The sequence below is a fragment of the Fusarium mangiferae genome (assembly GCF_900044065.1).
Source record: "Fusarium mangiferae strain MRC7560 genome assembly, contig: FMAN_scaffold014, whole genome shotgun sequence".
In the NCBI taxonomy this organism is placed as follows: Eukaryota; Fungi; Ascomycota; class Sordariomycetes; order Hypocreales; family Nectriaceae; genus Fusarium; species Fusarium mangiferae.
Genome location: NW_024573934.1, coordinates 467,870 through 488,696, shown reverse-complemented (window position 1 = coordinate 488,696; position 20,827 = coordinate 467,870). Strand labels below are relative to the sequence as shown.

The 20,827-nt window shown below is 46.9% G+C and overlaps 8 protein-coding genes across 8 annotated transcripts; 3 read left to right on the top strand and 5 right to left on the bottom strand.

Annotated features, from left to right (window-relative positions):
- Nucleotides 1–687: 687 nt before the first annotated feature.
- Nucleotides 688–2,307, top strand: FMAN_15068 (uncharacterized protein; the record flags this gene model as incomplete). The annotated part of the gene is made up of 3 exons (XM_041822598.1): nucleotides 688–898; nucleotides 947–1,568; nucleotides 1,620–2,307. 3 exons carry the CDS (start codon nucleotides 688–690, stop codon nucleotides 2,305–2,307), a joined length of 1,521 nt encoding a protein of 506 aa, XP_041688263.1.
- Nucleotides 2,308–5,595: 3,288 nt separating this feature from the next.
- On the bottom strand, nucleotides 5,596–5,919 carry FMAN_15069 (uncharacterized protein; the record flags this gene model as incomplete). The annotated part of the gene is made up of 1 exon (XM_041822597.1): nucleotides 5,596–5,919. The coding sequence occupies one exon, from the start codon at nucleotides 5,917–5,919 to the stop codon at nucleotides 5,596–5,598; it is 324 nt and encodes a 107-aa protein (XP_041688262.1).
- A 1,461-nt stretch (nucleotides 5,920–7,380) lies between these two features.
- On the bottom strand, nucleotides 7,381–9,646 carry FMAN_15070 (uncharacterized protein; the record flags this gene model as incomplete). Its single annotated transcript, XM_041822596.1, has 5 exons — nucleotides 7,381–7,419; nucleotides 7,486–7,602; nucleotides 7,652–8,101; nucleotides 8,156–9,516; nucleotides 9,571–9,646. 5 exons carry the CDS (start codon nucleotides 9,644–9,646, stop codon nucleotides 7,381–7,383), a joined length of 2,043 nt encoding a protein of 680 aa, XP_041688261.1.
- A 1,612-nt stretch (nucleotides 9,647–11,258) lies between these two features.
- FMAN_15071 (uncharacterized protein) lies at nucleotides 11,259–11,951 on the bottom strand (the record flags this gene model as incomplete). The annotated part of the gene is made up of 1 exon (XM_041822595.1): nucleotides 11,259–11,951. One exon carries the CDS (start codon nucleotides 11,949–11,951, stop codon nucleotides 11,259–11,261), a length of 693 nt encoding a protein of 230 aa, XP_041688260.1.
- A 1,644-nt stretch (nucleotides 11,952–13,595) lies between these two features.
- On the bottom strand, nucleotides 13,596–15,098 carry FMAN_15072 (uncharacterized protein; the record flags this gene model as incomplete). The annotated part of the gene is made up of 1 exon (XM_041822594.1): nucleotides 13,596–15,098. The coding sequence occupies one exon, from the start codon at nucleotides 15,096–15,098 to the stop codon at nucleotides 13,596–13,598; it is 1,503 nt and encodes a 500-aa protein (XP_041688259.1).
- A 1,374-nt stretch (nucleotides 15,099–16,472) lies between these two features.
- Nucleotides 16,473–17,818, top strand: FMAN_15073 (uncharacterized protein; the record flags this gene model as incomplete). Its single annotated transcript, XM_041822593.1, has 5 exons — nucleotides 16,473–16,676; nucleotides 16,724–16,760; nucleotides 16,811–16,878; nucleotides 16,927–17,321; nucleotides 17,371–17,818. 5 exons carry the CDS (start codon nucleotides 16,473–16,475, stop codon nucleotides 17,816–17,818), a joined length of 1,152 nt encoding a protein of 383 aa, XP_041688258.1.
- A 534-nt stretch (nucleotides 17,819–18,352) lies between these two features.
- Nucleotides 18,353–18,976, bottom strand: FMAN_15074 (uncharacterized protein; the record flags this gene model as incomplete). Its single annotated transcript, XM_041822592.1, has 1 exon — nucleotides 18,353–18,976. The coding sequence occupies one exon, from the start codon at nucleotides 18,974–18,976 to the stop codon at nucleotides 18,353–18,355; it is 624 nt and encodes a 207-aa protein (XP_041688257.1).
- Nucleotides 18,977–19,821: 845 nt separating this feature from the next.
- FMAN_15075 (uncharacterized protein) lies at nucleotides 19,822–20,424 on the top strand (the record flags this gene model as incomplete). The annotated part of the gene is made up of 3 exons (XM_041822591.1): nucleotides 19,822–19,883; nucleotides 19,940–19,954; nucleotides 20,004–20,424. 3 exons carry the CDS (start codon nucleotides 19,822–19,824, stop codon nucleotides 20,422–20,424), a joined length of 498 nt encoding a protein of 165 aa, XP_041688256.1.
- Between the last annotated feature and the right edge of the window lie 403 nt (nucleotides 20,425–20,827).

Genomic DNA, 20,827 nt, shown 5'->3' with positions numbered 1-20,827 from the left:
CTTCAACCAACACGTTCCCCACAATGAGACAAACATCACATCATCCGAGAGTCTGTATGGAATTTCTCGTCAGGGGAAGAGAGAGCAGAAGGATCATCAAACTTCTCCTTTGACCAGAATCTCGGTAACGCCGTCGTGGTATTACCGTTGTATTACCCAATCTGTTCACATGCGAATCTTGAGTGACTCTTCAAGTGGAGAGGATTTAATATCTCAGCCGCGTATGGCGATCTTGGTAGCAGATCTTGGCGAATGTGGATAAGGACCAGGATCAGAAATTTTACCACGGCTCGGAAACGCGTATCCTGCCGAATGGCGGGCCTGGTTCAACAATCATCGCTCAGCATTCTCAGGTAAGTCGTCGTTTGATAGGCAAACGTGCATAAGCAATTCTTGGATCTTCAGCGGGTTGCTCTTCCGAGATGGGAACCGTTACATTAAGGAATCCACTTTACTACATGTTGCATAGCATGGAAAAGCAATCACGGGCCATTGAACATCCTTGGTTAATGATCGTCAAGTTGCGCAACTCGGTTATACAGGCTATGTAACAGCATGGGGAACAGGCCTGGAACCTGAATGAACCTACCGTCGTGTCGATCCCTCGTACATTATCGGGTTCGCTCCCCTTTCATTGCTTATTTTCGTGTTCCCAACAATTGGCTCATTTTGTTTCCTGCAGACACAATGGCCGTGCTTAGCTTTGCGAACGTCGCCCTGTTGGGGGCTGGGTATATTGCTTTTTGCGCTTTGTGGCAGATTGTTCGGTATCGCTTTTTTCATCCGCTGAGGAAATTTCCTGGGAACTTTTGGGGCACTGTTACGAGGCTTTGGATCACGTATCATAATGTCAAGGCTGATGAGTGTGCCACGTTCCAAGAGCTTCACAAGAAGCATGGTAAGATTGCCCTCGTCAATGGATGATGAAGGCGCTCACGCTTTTCAGGACCTATTATCAGAATAACGCCTACAATGTTGCTCGTCAGTGACGCGACGCAACTGCCAAAGATTTACAACCGTCACGCCAACAAGTCAAAGCACTACATCACCGGAAGCTTTGGCAAAGATGAATCTCTCTTCAATATGCAAGATTCCGTCATGCACGCCAAGTACAGAAAGATTGCAGCGCCTCTCTACAGCTTAACCAACATCAAGAAGATGGAGCCATTGATCGATTCCAACATTGAGAATTGGATGGCGCGACTGCAGCGAGAATTCGCCTCCACCAACAAGCCCTTCGACTTTGCGCCTTGGGCTGTGTTTATGGCCTATGATATCATCTCAGAAGTTGGCTTTGGTGCTCCCTTCGGGTTTGTCAAAGAGGGCAAGGATGTGGAAGGTCTTATCCAAGGCTTTCACGATGGTCTTACGCCCTTTGGTATCATGGCAAGGCTGCATCCCTTCACTAACTGGGTCAAGAGTACTTTCCTGGGTAAATACATGGTTGCTAGTCCTGAGCAAGACTCTGGTATTGGAACATTGATGAGATTCCGCGATCGCTTGATTGATCAGCGTTTCAAGGATATTGAGAATGGTGCGACAGATGGACGTGTCGATTTGCTTCAAACGTAAGCTGGCTTGTTTCACATCTCGCGCTAAATGCTGACATAGATCTACAGCTTCATCGAAGCTAAGGATGAGGATGGTAATCCTTTGGATATCAACTACATCAAGGCTGAGATTCTTCTCGTCCTTCTCGCTGGCGCTGACACAACTGGAACAGCCTTCCAGGCCATGATAATCCAAATCCTGACCAACCCAGCTGTGTACAAGAAGCTAATGACTGAGATCGATGATGCCACTGTCGCCGGTAAACTTTCCGAGATGCCCCAGTACGATGAAGTCGTCGAGAACTGCCCCTACTACATTGCCTGCGTCAAAGAAAGTATGCGTCTCAACCCTTCCGCACCAAACATCTTCCCCCGCATCGCTCCACCGGGCGGTCTTGAGATCTGCGGCCAATTCGTCCCGGAGGGTACAGAAGTTACTTGTAACCCTTGGCTCGTGCACCGTGACCCCAACATCTACGGCGATGATGCCGAAGTTTTCAAGCCTGAGCGTTGGTTGGACGAGGATAAGGCCAAGGTCTACAACAAGTATAGCATGGGCTTTGGTTATGGTGCTAGAGTCTGTTTGGGCCAAGATGTCGCGCGTATGGAGCTCTACAAGGGACCGCTGCAGTTCTTGAGGAGCTTCAAGGTCGAGTGGGTTGACGAGAAGAATAGGGGAACGTATGTTGTCAAGGGCGGTGTGAGCTATTTTGAGAACATGAACATCACGATCCAGAGACGAGAAGTTGCAGGATAAATTACATACCTACTGTGAATAACATTCCACCATGCTTTCTAGCGTCACCTTCTAAGTGACCTATTCAGTCCGTCTGACCCCACCTTCTCATGATCTTCTTCATGCTCTATTACCATTGGAGAGCTTTGCATGTTGTAAATTGAGTGCGAAAAAGGAGATAGAGAAACATCCTATCACTCCCAACTTATGTGGTTGGAGCAGAATGTCTCATTTGGTCGTTATTTCTGTTGATTGGCGATGTTAGCGGCAATATTTGAAGTGACCGTTGTCGCAGTGGTCAAGAACAACAGGTCATCTTCAATATACCTCTTTTCTACAAACGCCAATACAAGATAGCCGCCGAGTCCCGCTTCCTTGACATGAAAATACCTCTTCTCTTCGTTTTCCTCTTTACCAAAAATGGCTCTTAGGTTGAGGATGAGGTCATCGTAATCTTGGACCAAGCACGACCGAATATTGTGTCCGAAATATTCCTTGCCGCTTTCCAGGAAGACAGACTCATTTACTAGGCTCATTGTAAACTTGAGACGTGTGTTGTCTTGTTGTCGGGATTGAAAAGTGATCGGTATTCTTTCTTATGCTGAATTTGAAGGGCAAATAAATAAGAATCTGGCGAATCAGAGATTTCGTAGATTGGTGCCAGGTTGTGAATGAGAAGGTTTAGACTGATTGAGTACTGTCGCGGGTAAGATGCAATGTGGTCAGCGTTGGAAGCCAAGTTGAGTCGTGTCGGGAGCATGAGCCTCTTATTTATTCAGCATTCGAGAAAGCCACAAAGATCTATCTTTAATGCCAGAGAGTACAACATTTAAAATCTGCTATTCGCTTTCATCGTGAAAGCTTCTAGGTGAAAACTTAAATTGACGGGAAAAGATATCGTGTTCTTATTCATCAGCTGTGTTTGCAGCCTAAAGCTTAATCTTATTGACGGCAGTCATCACCATAGTTATTCTCTTTGGTCCTACGGCCGACCTCTGACATGAAGACACAGCATGTTAACTTTTGTGACCCTAGCATAATGCCTAAGTCGTTTACGAGATGTGCTATTGACGGTCGAGAACTGAAACTGTGAGCTTACATGAATATCCAGAATGAAGACTCATCATTGTACAGGATTAGGTTGAGTTGACAGACCCTACAGCTGATGGGTCACGGCACGCGCCTCGCACACACGAACCTACAGCTGATGCTCAGACTGCGCGCCCCTCACACGATCCGCGATTATAGATTAATAATAAATGGTATTTAAAGACCATCCCGGTAGAAGTATTAAGTGGAAAGACCAAGCTTTGCTTACAATGTTCCAATAGTATAGCAAAATATCACTAAGCATAGTGATACTAATTCGAGGAGACTGGTACTCTGACTTAGCTTACGATCCTACAGCCTCTTAGCTAAGATAATACTGAACTATTTTCTTGCAGCCAGTAGGAGCATTATTTGCAGAAGGTTTTATTATCACGCCTGGAGAAGCTTACTATAGGCACGGAAGTAAGATATACCACATCTTTAGTTGCATTAACTGCTTTAAAGGGAAGTATCAGTATATCACCATTAATCAGCCCTCGCGTTCTCCGATTTGGCTCCCAGTCAACTCTACTACAGACCAGAGTCAACACCTGCGTCTTTAAATTCTACAAGCTCATTAAGTATATTCTTTTTCTCCCAAGAATAGATTTCATAGCGTTCAAGATCCACATGGCAGGCATAGTACTCGCCAGACTTTCCATCCCCTGCAAAAATGATGTCTAATGCAGACTTAAGTGCAGTCTCGCTCTTGACATCTTTGCCACGAAGTGTGAATTTGAAGTAATCAACGCCTTCCAACCCTGTAAATGTATCCCTCCCTACGAGTGGCATCTTGTTGCCCCTGGCTTTGTGTTTTCATGAGATTATAAAATACTTGTGCAGATTTTGTGATATACAGCAATCTCCTAAACTTGTCGTTAGAGATTGGGGAGAGCTTGAGAGAGATGTATGTAGTATTTGTAGTCAGAATAAAGAACAGTATTATGCAGCTACGACCGCCAGTTGAAGTCTCTGAATAACTCTGTCGCAGTATCTGTGGCAAGATCTCTGCATTGAATAAGCGATCCAGCTGATGAGTAGGTGCGGTATTGTGCTTCAATCATGACTCACCTTAATTGTCAGCTCAGTCTTTCATCACATTTATCGAAATGTAAATGCCAAGCCTTGAGCTCAATAAACAGTCTGAACCATTTCACTTATATCTCTCAGTATTCAGACTAATATCACAAAAAGGAAAACTTTGTTCTCACCTCAGAATGAAAGACGTAAATGAGCCCCTTCCCGAATGGAAGCACGGTATACTATCCAAGAAGGTCCATGATTGGGACGCGCTCCGTACAACCCAAAAAGAGATTTATGGCGGGAGATCACCAATCGGTGAGAATAACTGGTTTGCTACAGAAGTGGGGGCGAATACAGTGTTCAGGGTGTGGAAGGGAGAGCCCAAGAACTTGCTGGAGGAGGTCGCCAAGAAACACATCGTGGAGAAGTCATAGGCATCGGCTCTTACCACTTTCTTCCGATCACAGCATTTCAAGGAATCCCCTCGTGTGAGGCGCGTCATGTGAGCCATCAGCTGTGCGGTCTATCAACTCAAAAAAACACTCTAATCAAAGTCGACCGGGACAGTATACCAGCTACCCAACACAATTGCCAAAGAAGGACTACCATCACGAGTGGCCTGGAGACAAAGATCATATGATAGCAGAAGTGGGGTGACTCTGAGAGAGACATATCGACTGTGAAAGTAGATAGAGTTTTGCCTGTCATTCATATGGCTGAGTGGGACATTCAGAGGCGTTTGAAGATTAAGCCCTCTCAATCAAGACTTTAGGTAGAACATGTCCTTTCACATAAAGGTAACTGACTCCCAATACCCCAGCAATCCAGTCAAACTACAACCAAGTCACTAAATCAGAAGTAAGTGGGCTTAGTGGAAGTGTGTGGGCAGAAGAATATTCTACAGTATTGCTGCTAGTATTGCTATTTCAAGGTCAACTAACAGGTGGTGTTTGGATAGAAAATATAAACCTTCACACGACACAAAAGGCACCGACAGTTTAACGCGATAGTAATACTTGGACCTGAACGAGAATTCGAAGCCTTGGTAACGAAAATGCGAGGAAATTCATCTAAAGCAAGCAAGAGTATCAACCACACTGTCAACTAGGTGAGTATACTGAGGGCGAAAGTAAGATTTCATTGTTCTGAAAGGGGACACATCATCCTATCCTGAGATGCTACACCCATGATGCACCTTTATCTTTTCTTTGCCTGCTTCGCTGCTTTATCTTCCTTTTTCTGTTCTTTTTGTGCGTCTTTCAGTGAGCCCTGTCGAACACCAGAGTCTTCCATCTCTTGAAGTTGGGGTAGTAGGTCCCTCTTGTCCCATGATGAAATGACAAAATAAGCCATGTCCACCTCGCAGCAATGGTACTCGCGAGATGTTCCATCACCGTCGAAAATGACGGTCAGTACCTTTGCAAGTTTGAATTCATCCTTGACGAATGCCAAATGAATCCTGTTCTCATTGTAGTGGACATTTGGAATGCCTTGGAATCTGTCCTTTGACACAAGAGGCATCTTGTAGTCTTTATGTTTTGTAGTCTGATGTTTCGTTTGTTGATAGTGTGATTTGTATGCGCATGTGCTGGTGTCTTGTGTTCTTGGCTTTTGGTTGGGCACATGAGGGCGGAACAGGTAGCACTTATAGAGTGGAAACGAACCGCACCAGATTCAGCTACCAGCTGCTCCAATCACTGAAAAGCGCTATCGTAACAACTGTGACAAGATTCTTCACCTCTAACGAGGCAATTCGACTCAATGGTTGCGCGGTGTGAAGATACGTCTACTCCCAGTTGCCGTTATCGCCAGCTTGTATCACGGTTCAAACCTCACGATTGTCTCTGATACTCAGCGAAAGACTCCTAGGGAATAAATCAGAGTCCTTGATACATATGAAACACTGCCATGTTGCTTGACATCGTGACTTGATTTCTTGTTCGGCTCTCAATCACCAATTGAGGACGGGGCTTTGCTCAACCTCTCAGAGTCTTATGGAACTTGGGGTCTCTCAGCCAAATTCCAGAATGAACATGTGCACTCTCACGTAGGGTGCTGCGTCAGAACTTCAGAAGCTGTATCAGCTTAATCACAGAAGATTCCAACCACGGTCATCAAATCAGAGTCAAAAGACCACACTGTGATTGCGGGGGCAGAGGTACACAGGTTCAATTTGAAGGTATAATACAAGCTTCCTCCCCTGATTACTCTGCATTTACCATTACCACTTCAACGAACAAGATCGAGAGTCACCACAGCAAAGCAATTAATAAAGACCACAAGACAGTCATTCCGCGCCGCCTCATCTCAGACACGGGTGATTTTTCCTTGCGCCTAACAGAGATATATGGCTATTTGCCCAATGGTACTTGGTCGTGGTCTCTGCAGCCTACGAAACACAATCAGATCGCGTACGCACCCAAAGCAGAGCTGGAGGACCTTTTGGCGGAGCTCCAAAAGAGTGGTTTCATTGAGAAGAAGGTAGTTGAGGGGACGGCTGCGGCTACCTAGCTGGAGTGGGAAAATGGGATACAAGGAGGACAATGATTCCAGGCGTTTACTTGTATGGTCTACGTGTATCTTGGGCTGACATATGCTAAGGCTCCTTGAGATGACTTTCTTGCAGCATCAACAAGAAAGGAAATCTTCGAGAATAGCTCCCATGCGTAAAAGACTTTCAGCTGCAAAATCGTATTTGACCCGACAAAAAAGTCTAGTACATATTTCACACGATGACTGAGAGGCAAACAGAAACAAGGAAGGCCAGTTATTTGAACTTTGAGCAATGATAGCCATACCCTCTTTTGACAACTGTGCGGCTGAGTGCCACCAACCCACCATTGAACAGATTCGTGGGCACAAGACCAATGCGAACGCAATAAGCTCTCGCTTGATCGCTCTTGTAACCTCATGGCTCACCGTGATGGCCTTATTGAGCACCATTCTATTCGACACCTATCTGAGCTCTCGGCAGCTGTTATTTCATATCGATATGAGACCAAGATCCCAGAAAGGCCGACTCTGTCAATTCTCGTCAGTATGGATCAAGAAACCAATTAAAAGATGTTACATAGAAAGGGTACGTACAAGTGTGGCGAACATGCCAATAATTTCAGATCCCTTTCCGTCAACTGTAGTCCAGCCTTTCTTTGTTCCATAAGGGTAGTCAGGTGTTTGGATAGTTCGATCGAGATTGGTTCGAAGCTAACGATATTAGCAGTGTTTTTCTCGCAAGAATAGGTTGTGCGATTACCCTCAGCCCAACTACATGTGATCCACTCGTCTGTACGTCAATACTAGACAATCGCTCACCAGAAGCGCCGTCAATGTGGAAGGATAGTGTGCTATCATGAGAGTCGGGACTGAAGTTCCTACGACCGGGGTAGTTCTCGTCAAACGGGCCAACATAACCAAGCTGGCTGTTGTGTGAACTATCGGTGTAGCGGAACTCAATTCCCGCCACATGGCAAATGTCGAAGACCCATACGACAATTTCCGACAGTTGGGACAGATATCGACCATCTGAGCCACCGAAAAGAACGGTTGTTACTGGAAGATTTTGTTTAGCCCGTGGCTCATCACCTCTGCTTCCCTTAAAGAGTAGCCCTTCTCCGGGGACTTCGGGATACCAGAGACAGTTGTTCAGCCAGGTCGTCTCCTTGTCGGGTAATGTGTCGCGACTAAGAGAAACGAGCTTCAGAGCCTAACAAATGTCGGTAAGTCAGTAGTCTCAGTACACCTCATGGTATAGACTTACGTCAAACTCGGCTTTCACTGCAGAAACTCCTTGGGATCCTTTTAATCGCCACCTTGGGAAACCAGCGGATTCGCCTGCCCAGCCAGTGAGTGTTCCATCGGCACAAACAGCGGCAATTCCCTTGATGCCGCATAAGTCTATGGCGAGTTCCCATCCTAGTATATGCTCGTCAGGATCAAGTGAGATATGTGATGTGGCCTTCGTATGCCGGTATCCCAAGACATGAGATCTACTATGCTCATCAATCATTTTTAAGCCAGAGATAAACCTTCCAGCGGCTGTATGAACGAAAGATACAGACATTTGTCGGAGTTTCACAGGCTCTGAAAAGTATAGAGCACGGGCCCTCAGAACTCGAGAACCGTAGAAGAAACTCTTTCCTAGGTTGGCAACGGCGCGTGAAGCTGTATGCCATGAAACCTCAGCTTTGGGGATGTTTTGATCCGACCTGTCAGGACTAGTATCAAACCACGTGCTTAAAAGATCTCCTTGGCAAGAAACGCCGTCTAGTTGAGTCAACGTAGCTTGAAGTTGCTTTGAAAGACCCCAAACCCGCTTGCGGTTGGCCATACTTGGGATCCCGCGCGTCCAGATCTTAAGCGAATGATATAAAGCTCTCCATGATTGAGGGGGCCGGCCATGAACCTCAGGTAAGTGATCAAATTCGTGGCCAGGTTGGAAGCGTGATGCCCAAAACCTTTCAGGTAACTCCAAGGTCGCAAAGACAGGGGACGCAAGCCGCAGGGAGTGAACATCTGATGTCGGTAAGAGAGTAACAATTGTTTGCAGAAGTCCCGGGACTAAGCGCGAGAAACTGTCGCTTTGGAGACTTTGTACAGTTGGTTCCAAGCGACTCAAGAAGACGTCATTCTGGAGGCGCGCAGCTCCGTCGATGGCATTGACAAGCCCGGGAACGTGGTATGGATCAGATCGCAGCATCTGGGGAATAGCCTCCAGTGATTGGAAACAGCTACTCCGTACAGGCATATCGAACTGTTGTTTGATTGAGGATGCTCCCGCGTAGTCGTGGCCCCAATCAAGGAGAGTATTCGTGTCAGTCGGCATAGAAAGACAGGCCGCAAAAAGCACATTGAGATTTGGTTTGTAGTTTTTGGTAAATATGGACCAGCACGAATCTTGGAAGCCATAACCCCAAGTTTCATCGGCTGCGTCGGGTTTCAGGTAGACTGTTATGTTGCTGGGTGTCAAGCCAACCTCTATGGTAGGGCCTGGGCCAGAGCGGTTGTCATAGCGGCTTTGGCAATTCGCTGGGACATTCACATAAGGGTCATCATCATATTCTCCCCATCTTCCAACGCCAGAGACGGCCGTGTGATTCCAGCTTGTACCCTCGATAAAAACTATGCAAGTCAGATCACGTTAACTCATGCCTCGATTGGGCCTGGGCTACTGACCGGCACGGATTTTCTCAATCCAGGCCTCGTTGAGGTCCCTGGTAAATGGTATACCACAAAGTGTGCAGTATTTCATAGCGGGAAAAAACGATTGCGATCAGTATTGCTACCTAGTATATAAAGTGAAAGTTTGGAAACCTCAGAGGCCTACACAACAACAAAGTGGGAACCCCGCTAGTACCTAAATTATGAGGCAGTAAGATACCGCCTACGCTAAGCGCCCGTTCACCGCGGCCGCCCACCTAAAACGCCTTTGTGGGTACTTTATTTAGCGCCGCCGTGACAGAGACAGTCCGTTGAAATTGCGAACGTCGATGACTATACTCCCAGGTTTGAGGGGATCCGGTGCCGACTTCTCCAGCTGATAAGCGCCCGATCGAGGAGTTGGTTGCCGGTGTGGTGTGGTCGAGAGAATGGTCAACGTAGATAGCCGCAATTCTACCAATGCAGCAAGGACGGCGGCGAGGTTGTTTGTATATTTAGTGGTTACCTATAAGCTATAAGCACTGATTTGATTCCCACACACATTCACTCGGATGCTGATTTGTTGGCTTGTCCAGATGGCAAGGCCATGCCCAATGCATGGGATCGCAACATCTATGGGTGGAAAAGTGCAATATGTTCTTTGAACGGCCCTCTGTAGAAGTAGGACTGGATGATCAATGTGCCTGCAAATGGGCTGGTCATTTCGGACTTGGGATCCCCTTTCATCGAAGAGTATCGCAAAAGCTGTTGCTCTCACAGGTGATTCGAGTAAGTGAAATCCAATGGCAACTCTCATACGACAATACCCTCGCCTTGCATGAAATATCAGTCTAGGCATCGCCAATTATTGAAGTCTGTCTCTTCGTTCTTGACTTTTCATACACTCTCAATTCCTGTTCCGCAAATCATAGCTAACTTCTTTAGTGGAATCGAAACCTTTTCCAACATATAGGTTGGGATAAGTCACTAGAGCTATCAAGGCATTACCCGTTGCCCCAAGCCTAGACTCGCTAGTTGACTCGGGGCTCATCGAGATCACGGTAATCCCATTCGTGGAAGTCTCCATTGTCGGCAAAGAAAGTCCGGCGTGGCCAATAGACGTTGAACTCACAGCTTGTCACTCAATAACATATCCCAAAGAGAAAAAGCACGAGGCAATAAATAGATAGTTGTCAACTACCTAGGGCGATCAATTTGGATCAAATATTTCACATGTCTCACTGCAAAATTAGTACACTTTATGGAACAAGTGCGTTAACAGAAACAAGTCTCCAAAAGAAGACCGAATGAATTGTATTAATAACAAGCCAAAGCGACCTCCGAGGTTGTCAATTAACAGTTAACTAAGCTCCAAGATACCAACGCTGTCGTACGCCATAAGGTCGTTAGCGATATTTCAACTGCAAGAAGATAGCAAGCATGATATGTGCTGTCAACTCCGTCGAAGATATATGTGGAGTTTGGCCATGTATCCACAGAAAGTATGTATGAATGTATTCGCGTTTGACATTAGCTCGAAACTTGGTTTAAGCTCAGTAAAAAGCTGCAATAAAGGCTTAGAAGACACCTTAGAAGGCGCTCCTCGTTTCATGGCATACCGAGATGATGTGTTGTAAAAGAGAAAAGTAACAATTTTAAATTTCCAGACTTATTTTCGAGCAGACCTGGAACAAGACGCAGCGCTGGTAACGAGATTTCCAGACTCAGTATAAATACTGGCCGTAAGCAGGAATATACGGGTACGTGACCGCTGGTACTAAGACAGGTACAGCATAAGCCACCGGCAGACTCTGGGCATAGTAAGCAGCCGTGATTCCCTGCTGGTACCCCGCCATATGAGCAGCGATATACGGGTTGTACTGCAGTGAAGAGGCGCTACCGCTCGAACTTGAGGTTGACTGGCTGCTCGGCTCGCTCGAGGGGAGGGGCTTTGGTACAGCACCCTTTTGATACCCCTTTGGCCGGTACTTAGCCAGACAAGCTGAGTTCTCTGTCCTTGCCGGATGGTACACCACATCAAACTCCCCAGGCGCAGCAGAGTTGGTGATAATACGTACTGGGCCGGGTGACCCAGACATATAACCCTTGTTCAGACAGAACGGGTACTCTTTCCAGGGACCCGACGACTGGAGAGAGAGGTTCTCTCTGTTGTAAAATTGTCGCGGGTATATGGACTGGCTTGACATAGGGCTAGCTGGAATCTGCTTTGCCTGCTCCCTGACCTGGCTTGCTGGGATTTGTCGGTACCACTTGTCCAAGATCAAGTCAGAGAGTGAGTAGTAAGAGCAGTCTGACCCTGTCTCCCAGGTGTTTTGTGAAGATGGAGGGGATGGCAATCCTCCTTGGTTATTAAGCTGGTCTAATTGACTCAGCGCTGCAGAAGTAAGAGCAGACATTTTTAAATAGAGATATGTCGCTTAGAGAAATGTGAAGGTGAAGGCGAAGGTGGGATGAAAGTCGGAGATAAAGAAAGTGTGGAGATATAAATTGAGAAACGACAAGAGTCGAAGCCTGTTCGCTGTTGCTGTGTCGAAATGTGTAGCCTAAGCTTGATTGTGTAGAAATGGAGAGACGTATGTGCGCTACGCTGATATGTAGGCCAAAGTCTGTCGACTTGCTGGACGAAGAGAGTGAATATGTAAGTCGTTGACAAGAGAAACATCCGATAAAGAGATAAGGTAGCGTTTTCAGATAAGCGTAAGCTGAGAGCAGAAGACAGAGACTTGAGAGCAGGGAACTGAAGAGTATGAAGAAGGGAAGATCAGAATCCAGAATGAAGTGGACAAGGGGTAATTTTATAGCCAGTATCCGTCAGAGTTTGAGAAGAAGCGAGAGTACCAAGCCCTATACCCTACTGATTCGAAAAGATAATGGAGGAGAAAGGAACGAGCCATTGTGTTTTGTTCAAACTTTCTTCGCAAGTAAAGTGAGGCTGACATTGTGATAGGTTGAGTTAAGGTTGGCACTGGTGACCGTGAATGAACTTTATCTTCCCAGTACGAACGAGAATTAAGCATGTCAAACGTCAAGATTACCGGTGTTAAGTATGCTGGTTGTTTTGACAGGTCTAGCGTAGAGTCGAATAAGTAGTTCAGCAAGAATGATAAGCCATAAATGAGCTAAAGGAAGGCCTTGACAGCAGGATGAATGTTGTATCAAGGCGTTGGAGAAATGGATGATCACTGTGCGTCCTCTTGTGGAGGAAATGTTTCTCCCACTATGTGAGCTTTGCCATTCGATAGTCCCAAAAGCTTCTAATTTCTGTCTGCTTGGTTCTGTCTGTTGGGTTCTGTCTGCTGGAATAAGCTCACGGCCACGAGTCTCAACTGCAAATAAGACATCTATCTCACAACTTAAACATTATACCAAAATGTTTAACTGATTCTTACAGCAAAAAGCTGATATCATGAAAACCTAAAAGATGACTTACTTATCCGCCGTCACGGGTTTCAAGGAATCATCCGGAACCATGTATCATTGGTAGTTGTGTAACGTGAGAATTAGCCATGAAGTAAGACGCGCGATATAACCCTCAGACTGGCGGCTTCAGTCACAAGGTAATACGGGAGAAGGGAACAAAGTGAAAGTAAAAGCTGTATTTCCTGAGACATCCTTCGATGGTTCATGTTAACCCGTGGGTACCCAAAACTAACTTTCACGACTCGCCAAGAATTTAAACTTTGGGTTGAAGACCTTGAGTTTCCTTTCGGTCACACGTATGCCAACACTTGAATGCCTTCGCCCGCATAATAAGAGTAACTTTTGGCATAGGCCGAGTTAGACCTGTGACACTCACGAGTCCAGTGGAAAGGATCAACTAATCTGGACGAAGGAGAGGGCTAGGGTCTCTGTCGACTTATTCGCACATTGATATCAATTATACTTTGCTAAAGCATGGCTCATGGTCGGTGACACGAAATTTCATGATATTGTTTAAGATTATCCCCTTTTTCATCACAATTCTTGCCTCATGCCATATCCGTGATAGGCTTTTGAGTCTCCTACATACATTGATCTTTCATTAACAAACTTTGGTACCCTCACGCCTTCTCTGGACCCTGAGCATATTGTCTCCAAAGAGGGTTCTCCAATAAACTCTTCATCGCGCTGTTCTCCGTACCAACGAATACCTCAACACCAGGACCCGCCTCAGGCCTATCAGGCAGCATAATATGCATCGAGTGAGTCACTCCCACTGAGGGGGGTCGAATAGCCTTAATCCAATTCCCCAGAGCAGGACCCCATTGAATGTCATAGAAAGGAAACTCTCTCCAGGACGAGAACAGGGCATGGTTACCTGGCATGTCGAGGAAGATGGCGGGTATCAATCGTGACACGTTACCTAGATTGTCCACAAGGGAGCTAATGGTGGCGAGATACGTCTCCTTGGACTTGTTCACGGCGCCTCGGACAACAAGAGCTATGTCTGCTAGGCTGACGTCGTCATGTTCTAGAATCTTCTCGATGTCCATGACGGCTGGTGCGAAGCCAAGAATATTTCCGAGAGTATGTTTGTGAACAGGTTTGCCAGCACGACGACGAGCATCCAGTGCTAGACCAACCATAGATGGGCCAGTTGGCTTGTCTTCGCCCTCCTTCTTCCTATGTTGGGCTGTCATGGTGCATCGCCAGACCAAAGCAGTCAAAGCATCGGTCGTGGAGATGTAGGAAGAAACATCGTCAGACTTGAAAAGCTTAACATTTCGAGGCGCACATGCTTCTTTGAGTTCTTGGATCTTCTCAGGTGAGAAGTAAAAGACATGACCATGGTGGATGGGTGAAGCTAGCTTCGGTGGGGGACCCTCGGGCGTGAAAGGCACTTCGATGTACTCGGGATGATCCTCGGGCTTCCCGACTATAGTATCAGATGGCTTCATCAGCTTTTCCCTGTCGTCGCAGGGGATTTCAGCTGGGTTGGAAATAGGTAGGCCTTGAGCTTTGCGGACTTCCTCGGCAAAGATCTCGGTGAACTTGTACGCTGTCGTTCCATCGATGTAGGCGTGTAGGAAGAGGACATTGAGGAGCAAGCCACCCCTGATGAAGTTGAGTTGCACCATGGTAGTGTTCAATCGATCTCCAGCACGAGGCCATTCCCCACCAAGACCTCGTTGACAAACAATATCAGGATCCAGAACAGAAGTAGGATAACCCCGATGCTTCAGCTCCTCAAAACTAGGAAAGTCCTGGTCACGAAGGTCCTTGACAAGAAAGTCATGTTCAATCTCATCACCATAATGACGAAGCTGCAAAAGCCCAGTCTCCAGATACTCAGCGGTAGGAACGGCCTCACACCCCGCGATGGGCGTGCGCTCCTTGAACGCCGAATAAGCCCTCTTGAGAATGGCCGTTACCTCCTGAGCATTATAGCTCTCATCAAGCTCAAAGTGAAGAAGACTTCGGATCCATCCCATAGGACCAATCTTCTCGGTGGGAAGTAAAGGGGGAGCAAGGTCAGGAAGTGGTGTGACCTCTTGGGTAGCGACGGTCTTGGAGTGGAGAGCGGGTTGGTCAACGACCAGAATCTCTGTTTTTGCGGGAGCCATGGTGAAGAATGAGAAAATGTGGGTATGCTTTGGTTTTTCGTTTGTTTTGGTGGAAGGGGGCCTAGCTTCTAATACTTGAACAAACGAACGGGTTTATCCAACAGCCGAAGGTCGCCACACGGAGAGAAGGACTATTTGGGTCTTGGGGATTCGTGTTGTCCATGTGTGTTTCAGGGCGTGCTGCTGAGATGGTTACATTGTTGGTTCCGAGTATGAGGATCGACGGTGTTGGTCGAGGAGGCTAGACGGGACCAAGCTTTCTTGGGCAGCTCGCTTGTGATTGCAGCGTTGCGATAGAGGTTTACATCCATCGACTGACCAACCTTTCGGGCCAGGGGTGAGAACAACTTAACAAAGCCGAATGTCTAATTAGCCAATAAGATCTAGTATTTCTAGCTGAGGAACCCGAAGATACGTTGTATCGACTAATTGGGTATTCTTGACCCATAAAGAGACAACCATAATCATGTTTCAATACTAACAGACCTATACAAAGAAGCATCAGAAGTGGAATCCGGTCTAGTGGACCAGGTATCGAACTCCAAAAACGAATCCTCGGACCAAATCCGACATGCCGGAGCCGTTAGTCGCAGGGTCGCTTCGACTCCTTTACCCCTTCGAGAAGCTAAAGCCGTGATAGCCTCTATATACAGATAACGCGCACCAAACGAACCCTTCAATGAAACATTACAAGCATTTCCGTGGGTCCCAGCGGGTCCTGCAGGTCGAACATTGACCAAGGCCTGAAACGTGCTCTCGTTTGGCTGTAAATCCCCGTAATATCCGACCGGAAGTACGTCGCGGTGACAGGGATGTACTTCCAGGTGGTGCCATTCCAGAGCCGCAAGTTTCGTCTTGGCAGTTCATCTCCCGCTCTGATAATGCTCAGACCTCAATATGAGAATCACAGCTCTTAACACCAAGATTTTATGGGATCAGAAGGCGATACAGACTGGTTTAAGAGGAATGGATTGTTTTAGAGCATGGTTTAAATGGTTTAGATAGTAAATCGCCTGAATGCCAGAGGCCCCTTGAAGGATTTCTGATGCTCCATAGCAGCCAACAGAAGGTAGCATCGGAGTGGACTCCAGCCCCGTCAAGTTCGCACCAAGTTTTCACAAATGGCCTGTTTGGATTCATTCCGCGTAAGTAAACGAAGAAAAGGACGAGCCCGTAACGGCTAGAGATTGGCAGTGAAAGCATTGCCACTGGAAAAAGAAACGATGCTGAGCTCCTTCTTGTCCCCGTATCTCGCCATGGGGTTTACTTAGCTAGGCTTGTTAAAGGCCATTTAACTAATCAACAGCCCATGTTATAACTTGAACTGCTATTTTTGCGTGAATTCCTGCATGCAGCTAGTCTGACAACGCAGATATGGCAGTTGACCCTAACATCGTAGCTATCTTTGGGCCACCGCCGAAAGGGCTGGATCTCGAGAAGAATGTCATCACCACCTACAATGTTGTCGTTTGTGTTGTTCTCGGCATTGCTGTCACTGTTGTCGCGTTGCGGTTTTACGTGAGGAACATGAAGTCGGCGAACATCGAGATGGACGATTGGGCGGTTTTGGTCAGTCTGGTAAGTGCTTTCACTGAAATCGTCGGACTTTTGCTGATGCCATGCAGGTTTGTGCTTCTGCTACTGTCGCTATGACAATCTTGGGTCAGCCCACTCTGTGAATACCTTCGAGTCTTTATGTTAATGGATAATAGCGGGCGAACATGGCTCTGGAGCTCATGTCTGGTCAATCAAGCTCACCACTCTCGTCGACGTCTTCAAGGTGCGCCTACTATCAAAGCTCTCTCAACTCGATACTTACCAAACTTAGATCGTCTACGCCGAACCCTTCGTATACGCCCTCGCCGTCACATCCGTTAAAATCAGCATTCTCCTCCTCTACCGTCGCCTCTTTCCCCTCGGCATCGACAAAAATCGAGTTTATACAATAATGTTCTGGATAGCGACCTTTCTGACGACCATATACCCTTTTATCCTCTGGATCACCATGCCTTTTGCCTGTCGACCTGTCAGTCATTTCTGGAATCAGTATCTGGGGGCCAAAGGCAAATGCATTGAAGTGAAGTTGTTCTTCCTTGTTCTTGGGATCATGAACATGATGAACAATATCATCATTCTGACTGTTCCGATACCGAGAATTTGGACACTTCACATGAACAATAAGACCAAGATTTCTATCATTTGCATCATGCTTCTTGGCAGCTTGTGGGTGATCTTACAATACTGCGATGAGTTTCCGGCTGACTTTCTCCAGTGTATGTGTCGCCAGTATCGCGCGAATCTACTACCTATGGGGCTTCTTCCAAAACCTCGACGCGACATGGTGGATGGGCCCGTCATTCGCGTGGTCCAGCCTCGAGCCCTCCGTCGCCGTCATCTCAGCTTGTCTGCCCACACTAGCACCATTATTTCGCATCAAGCGCATTAATTCTACTTCACGTGGTACACCATCAGGACCAACCGACTTATCCAAATCTGGTTCTAAACACTTCCAACTCTTCAGTGTGAACAGGATGAAAGGAGGTGCTTTCGGTAGTGATGATGATGAGGTCGAGTTGACATACGATGTCGGGAGAGGCGGAACCGGTGATGGGTCAATGTGGAAGAATCAGGGGGGCTCGGCTGCTGAGCAAGGGATTGTTGTCCAGACGCAGGTTTCGGTGACGCATCAAGACAGGAAAGGTCGAACTAGCACTGATTGAATATATATTTCTCGAGACACTCAAAAGATAAATAGTCTTCTAGAAGTTGGTCTGTAAGATGATGCAAGTCAGCACTCTGCTATTTCTGTTATTGAGATGGTGCCTGGGTTGCTCTGACTCGCACCACAAAATAGTGGTCCCGACAGTGAGTCAGGGGACCAAGCCATTGCAATGAAAATGACGTACCCTATAGTCTACAATTTGTATTTTAAGCCTTATAATTCTATCAAGGCTCAAAGGAACAACATGTTCACCAGGAACAGACATGCATAAGGCAAATCACAATATCTTCACTAAGAATCAGAAGTTTTGCACAAATTCCATTTACTACCAACGCCCCATGTACTAGCGAACAATCTGCATACAAATTCTGAAAAATCACGAGTTACTAACCCCGTATCCCACTAAGTGCAAAAGCAACGCAACTCAAACAAAGCCACGACCTGCCTGATTTCCCCTCAGCTTTCCCTTCGTAGATCATGCTAAAAAGCGTCCTGAACCCCCAGATCCCCGCGTTTCCCCCTGCTCCCACAATCACCAGCTGTTAAGACCTCGACGCCCTCCGATGGCTTGAATCTCAACAAGCTCTTTCTCCAGCCTGCCAATCTCGTGTTTGTAAGCAGACCGCATAATTCCGTTAAGTCCTCGATAGAATTTTTGTTGTGCTTTCTCCTGGAGCACAACGATCTCCCGCTCAATCTCGCCTCTTCTTCTAGCCTTGGTAAGCTCTTCCAAGTACGTCAAATATCCCTGAGGGACCATGACAAGAATGCCACCATCCCTCTTAATACGGTTGGGGTCCTCACCGCGCTCTTTGGCTACCCAGTAGTCAAGCTCGTGCTGGGCAGTCTCACGAAGCTCGCCGTATCCTTGCCTACCCACCATATGACTGCCATCGTGGATTGCCTGCTCGTACATTGCGGCTGTCAGCGGATCCAGACGCAAGTGCTCCACGACGAAGTTTCTTCGGCCGTCTGGAGTGAAGAATGTTGCAGTACGTCTGCGTGCCATGAAAGCAGGCGGCCCCTCCATGTGGGCTGGTGGTTCGGCGGTGTACACTGGCGGATCGGCCTTATACACGGAAGATGATGGTCGATCTTGTGTCGACTCCTTGTCACCATCCTTCTTCATCCACTGCTGAACTTGATCAAACGGCATGTTGCTGTTGATTTGTGAAAGTTGTGAAAATGTGTAAGATAGAAAGGTAAAGAGTTTGAAGGTTTGTGTGTGTTGAGAGAGGATATACTCTGGGATGATTGCTAAGAAAAGCTTGGTGAGGAGGAAAAGAAACTGCCATAGTCGGGGCGGAAATCAACTATTTATACGGTATCTCTCATGACTGGAGTTCCTATTACTTCGATTATGTTCATCTCAAGTCCAGGGATTCAATTGATTTGGAGCAATATGTACCACCAAACTTATCCGCAAGTCAGATGAACTTACTGGTGATATCCTCATGATGTACGGTATGCCGAGGAGGAAGACCTTCAGTTCGCTCGAAACAACGGACACAGCGGATGAGTTCTGTTGCTACTATTTAGAACTTCGTGCATCATTCTGTGACTAACAGTCATGTGTGTTGTACACACATACCTTATGAATAGTTGTTCGGCGTCCTGTTGTTAGAACAATCTGGGGGCTTATCAGATAAGCAATGATTATCTTATCAGCTTATCGCTCGCAGTCTTGGTTCAGGAGTGTTTCTTTCCAGAAGAACAATGAATGACACAAATGCAAATAGTCCTCTCTTATTGAAGATAATATCTGAAGAACAGATTTCATGATAATGTGTTATCAACTAGTCCTTTTTTAGATCAGATTATTGATTTTAGAGTTTGGCGTGACGCGATCAGCCCCAAGTGGCTGCAGCTAATGCATCGCGTTCCCCTCTCTGATGGTCCTCCCTTGAGATCCTCAGCTGTTCTCTCATCTCAACGTTTGCAAACGTGCTCAACCCTCTCGATCACTATAACTTTGACAAAATTGAGCTATCATCCTTCGAAATGTCAGATCGATTTGACAGCTTTCCCTTCATCAGCCTGCTGAGTGGCTGGGGAGTAGTCAGGTAAGCCCCATGGCATTCGTACACGGCATTGAACTGACTGGTTGTTCCTTGTACAGTGGCCCTGGATTATTGTAAGTTCTCTCGAAGCTCATCAATCGTCCGTCAACTCATTGGGTGCAGCATGCTCCGCAGCTTGATATCCGGCATCTCAACCGCAACAGTGGCCGGCGTCTCAAGCGGCATGGTCGGCAGCATGATCTGGGGAACAGCCGGTGTCCCCTTTCTCATCGGATCATCTCTCGGTTTCGCGTTTGGTAGTTATCGCTGGTATGAAGTTGCGACCAGAGAAGCCATGGTTCAGCTGGAGCTGTACCCCGCGCTGCTGCAAATGCACATCACGTCCAACTTTCCATGGGTGCCAGAGCTGCACAGTAGAAAGCGAGATTGGTATACGGCTGAGACGTTTCGCAGATCTTGGGTTATGAAGAGCATGCTTGTTGTTGGTTGGCTTTCGGCTGAGTCGTCATTGCGTGAGATTCGTGAGCGGAGGGAGGCGAGATTGGTGGAAGAGTATGTCGCTGCTGAAGAGGAGTCAGAGTGAAGGCTTCCACTAGCAGACAATGACTTCGCTTGACTTGTTCAAATTTTCGGGGCCCTTAGCTCATCAATAAATCGATATGAGACTGCCAACGTTCCTCTCCCACTTCTGACGTGGCCTGTGATTGGATATCACCTAAAGGGGAGGAAAGAAAACACGGGACCTTGATCCTAAGTGACAAAAGGACTTGAGTAATATAGCCTAAGTTTAGGATAACTTTTTGCTGAGTTTATTAGAGCCTACGTTTAGGGTACCTTTTGCTAAGTTTACTTTCGCATCCTACAGTAAGGTTTGCTGTTTTCTTGCCCCCCGCCCGAGGCCACGATAACGCGTCGACCACAACAACCCCGCTTTTGGGATGGCGTGTCTCTGAACAGAGGCTTTGGACAGATCAACAAAAGACCAC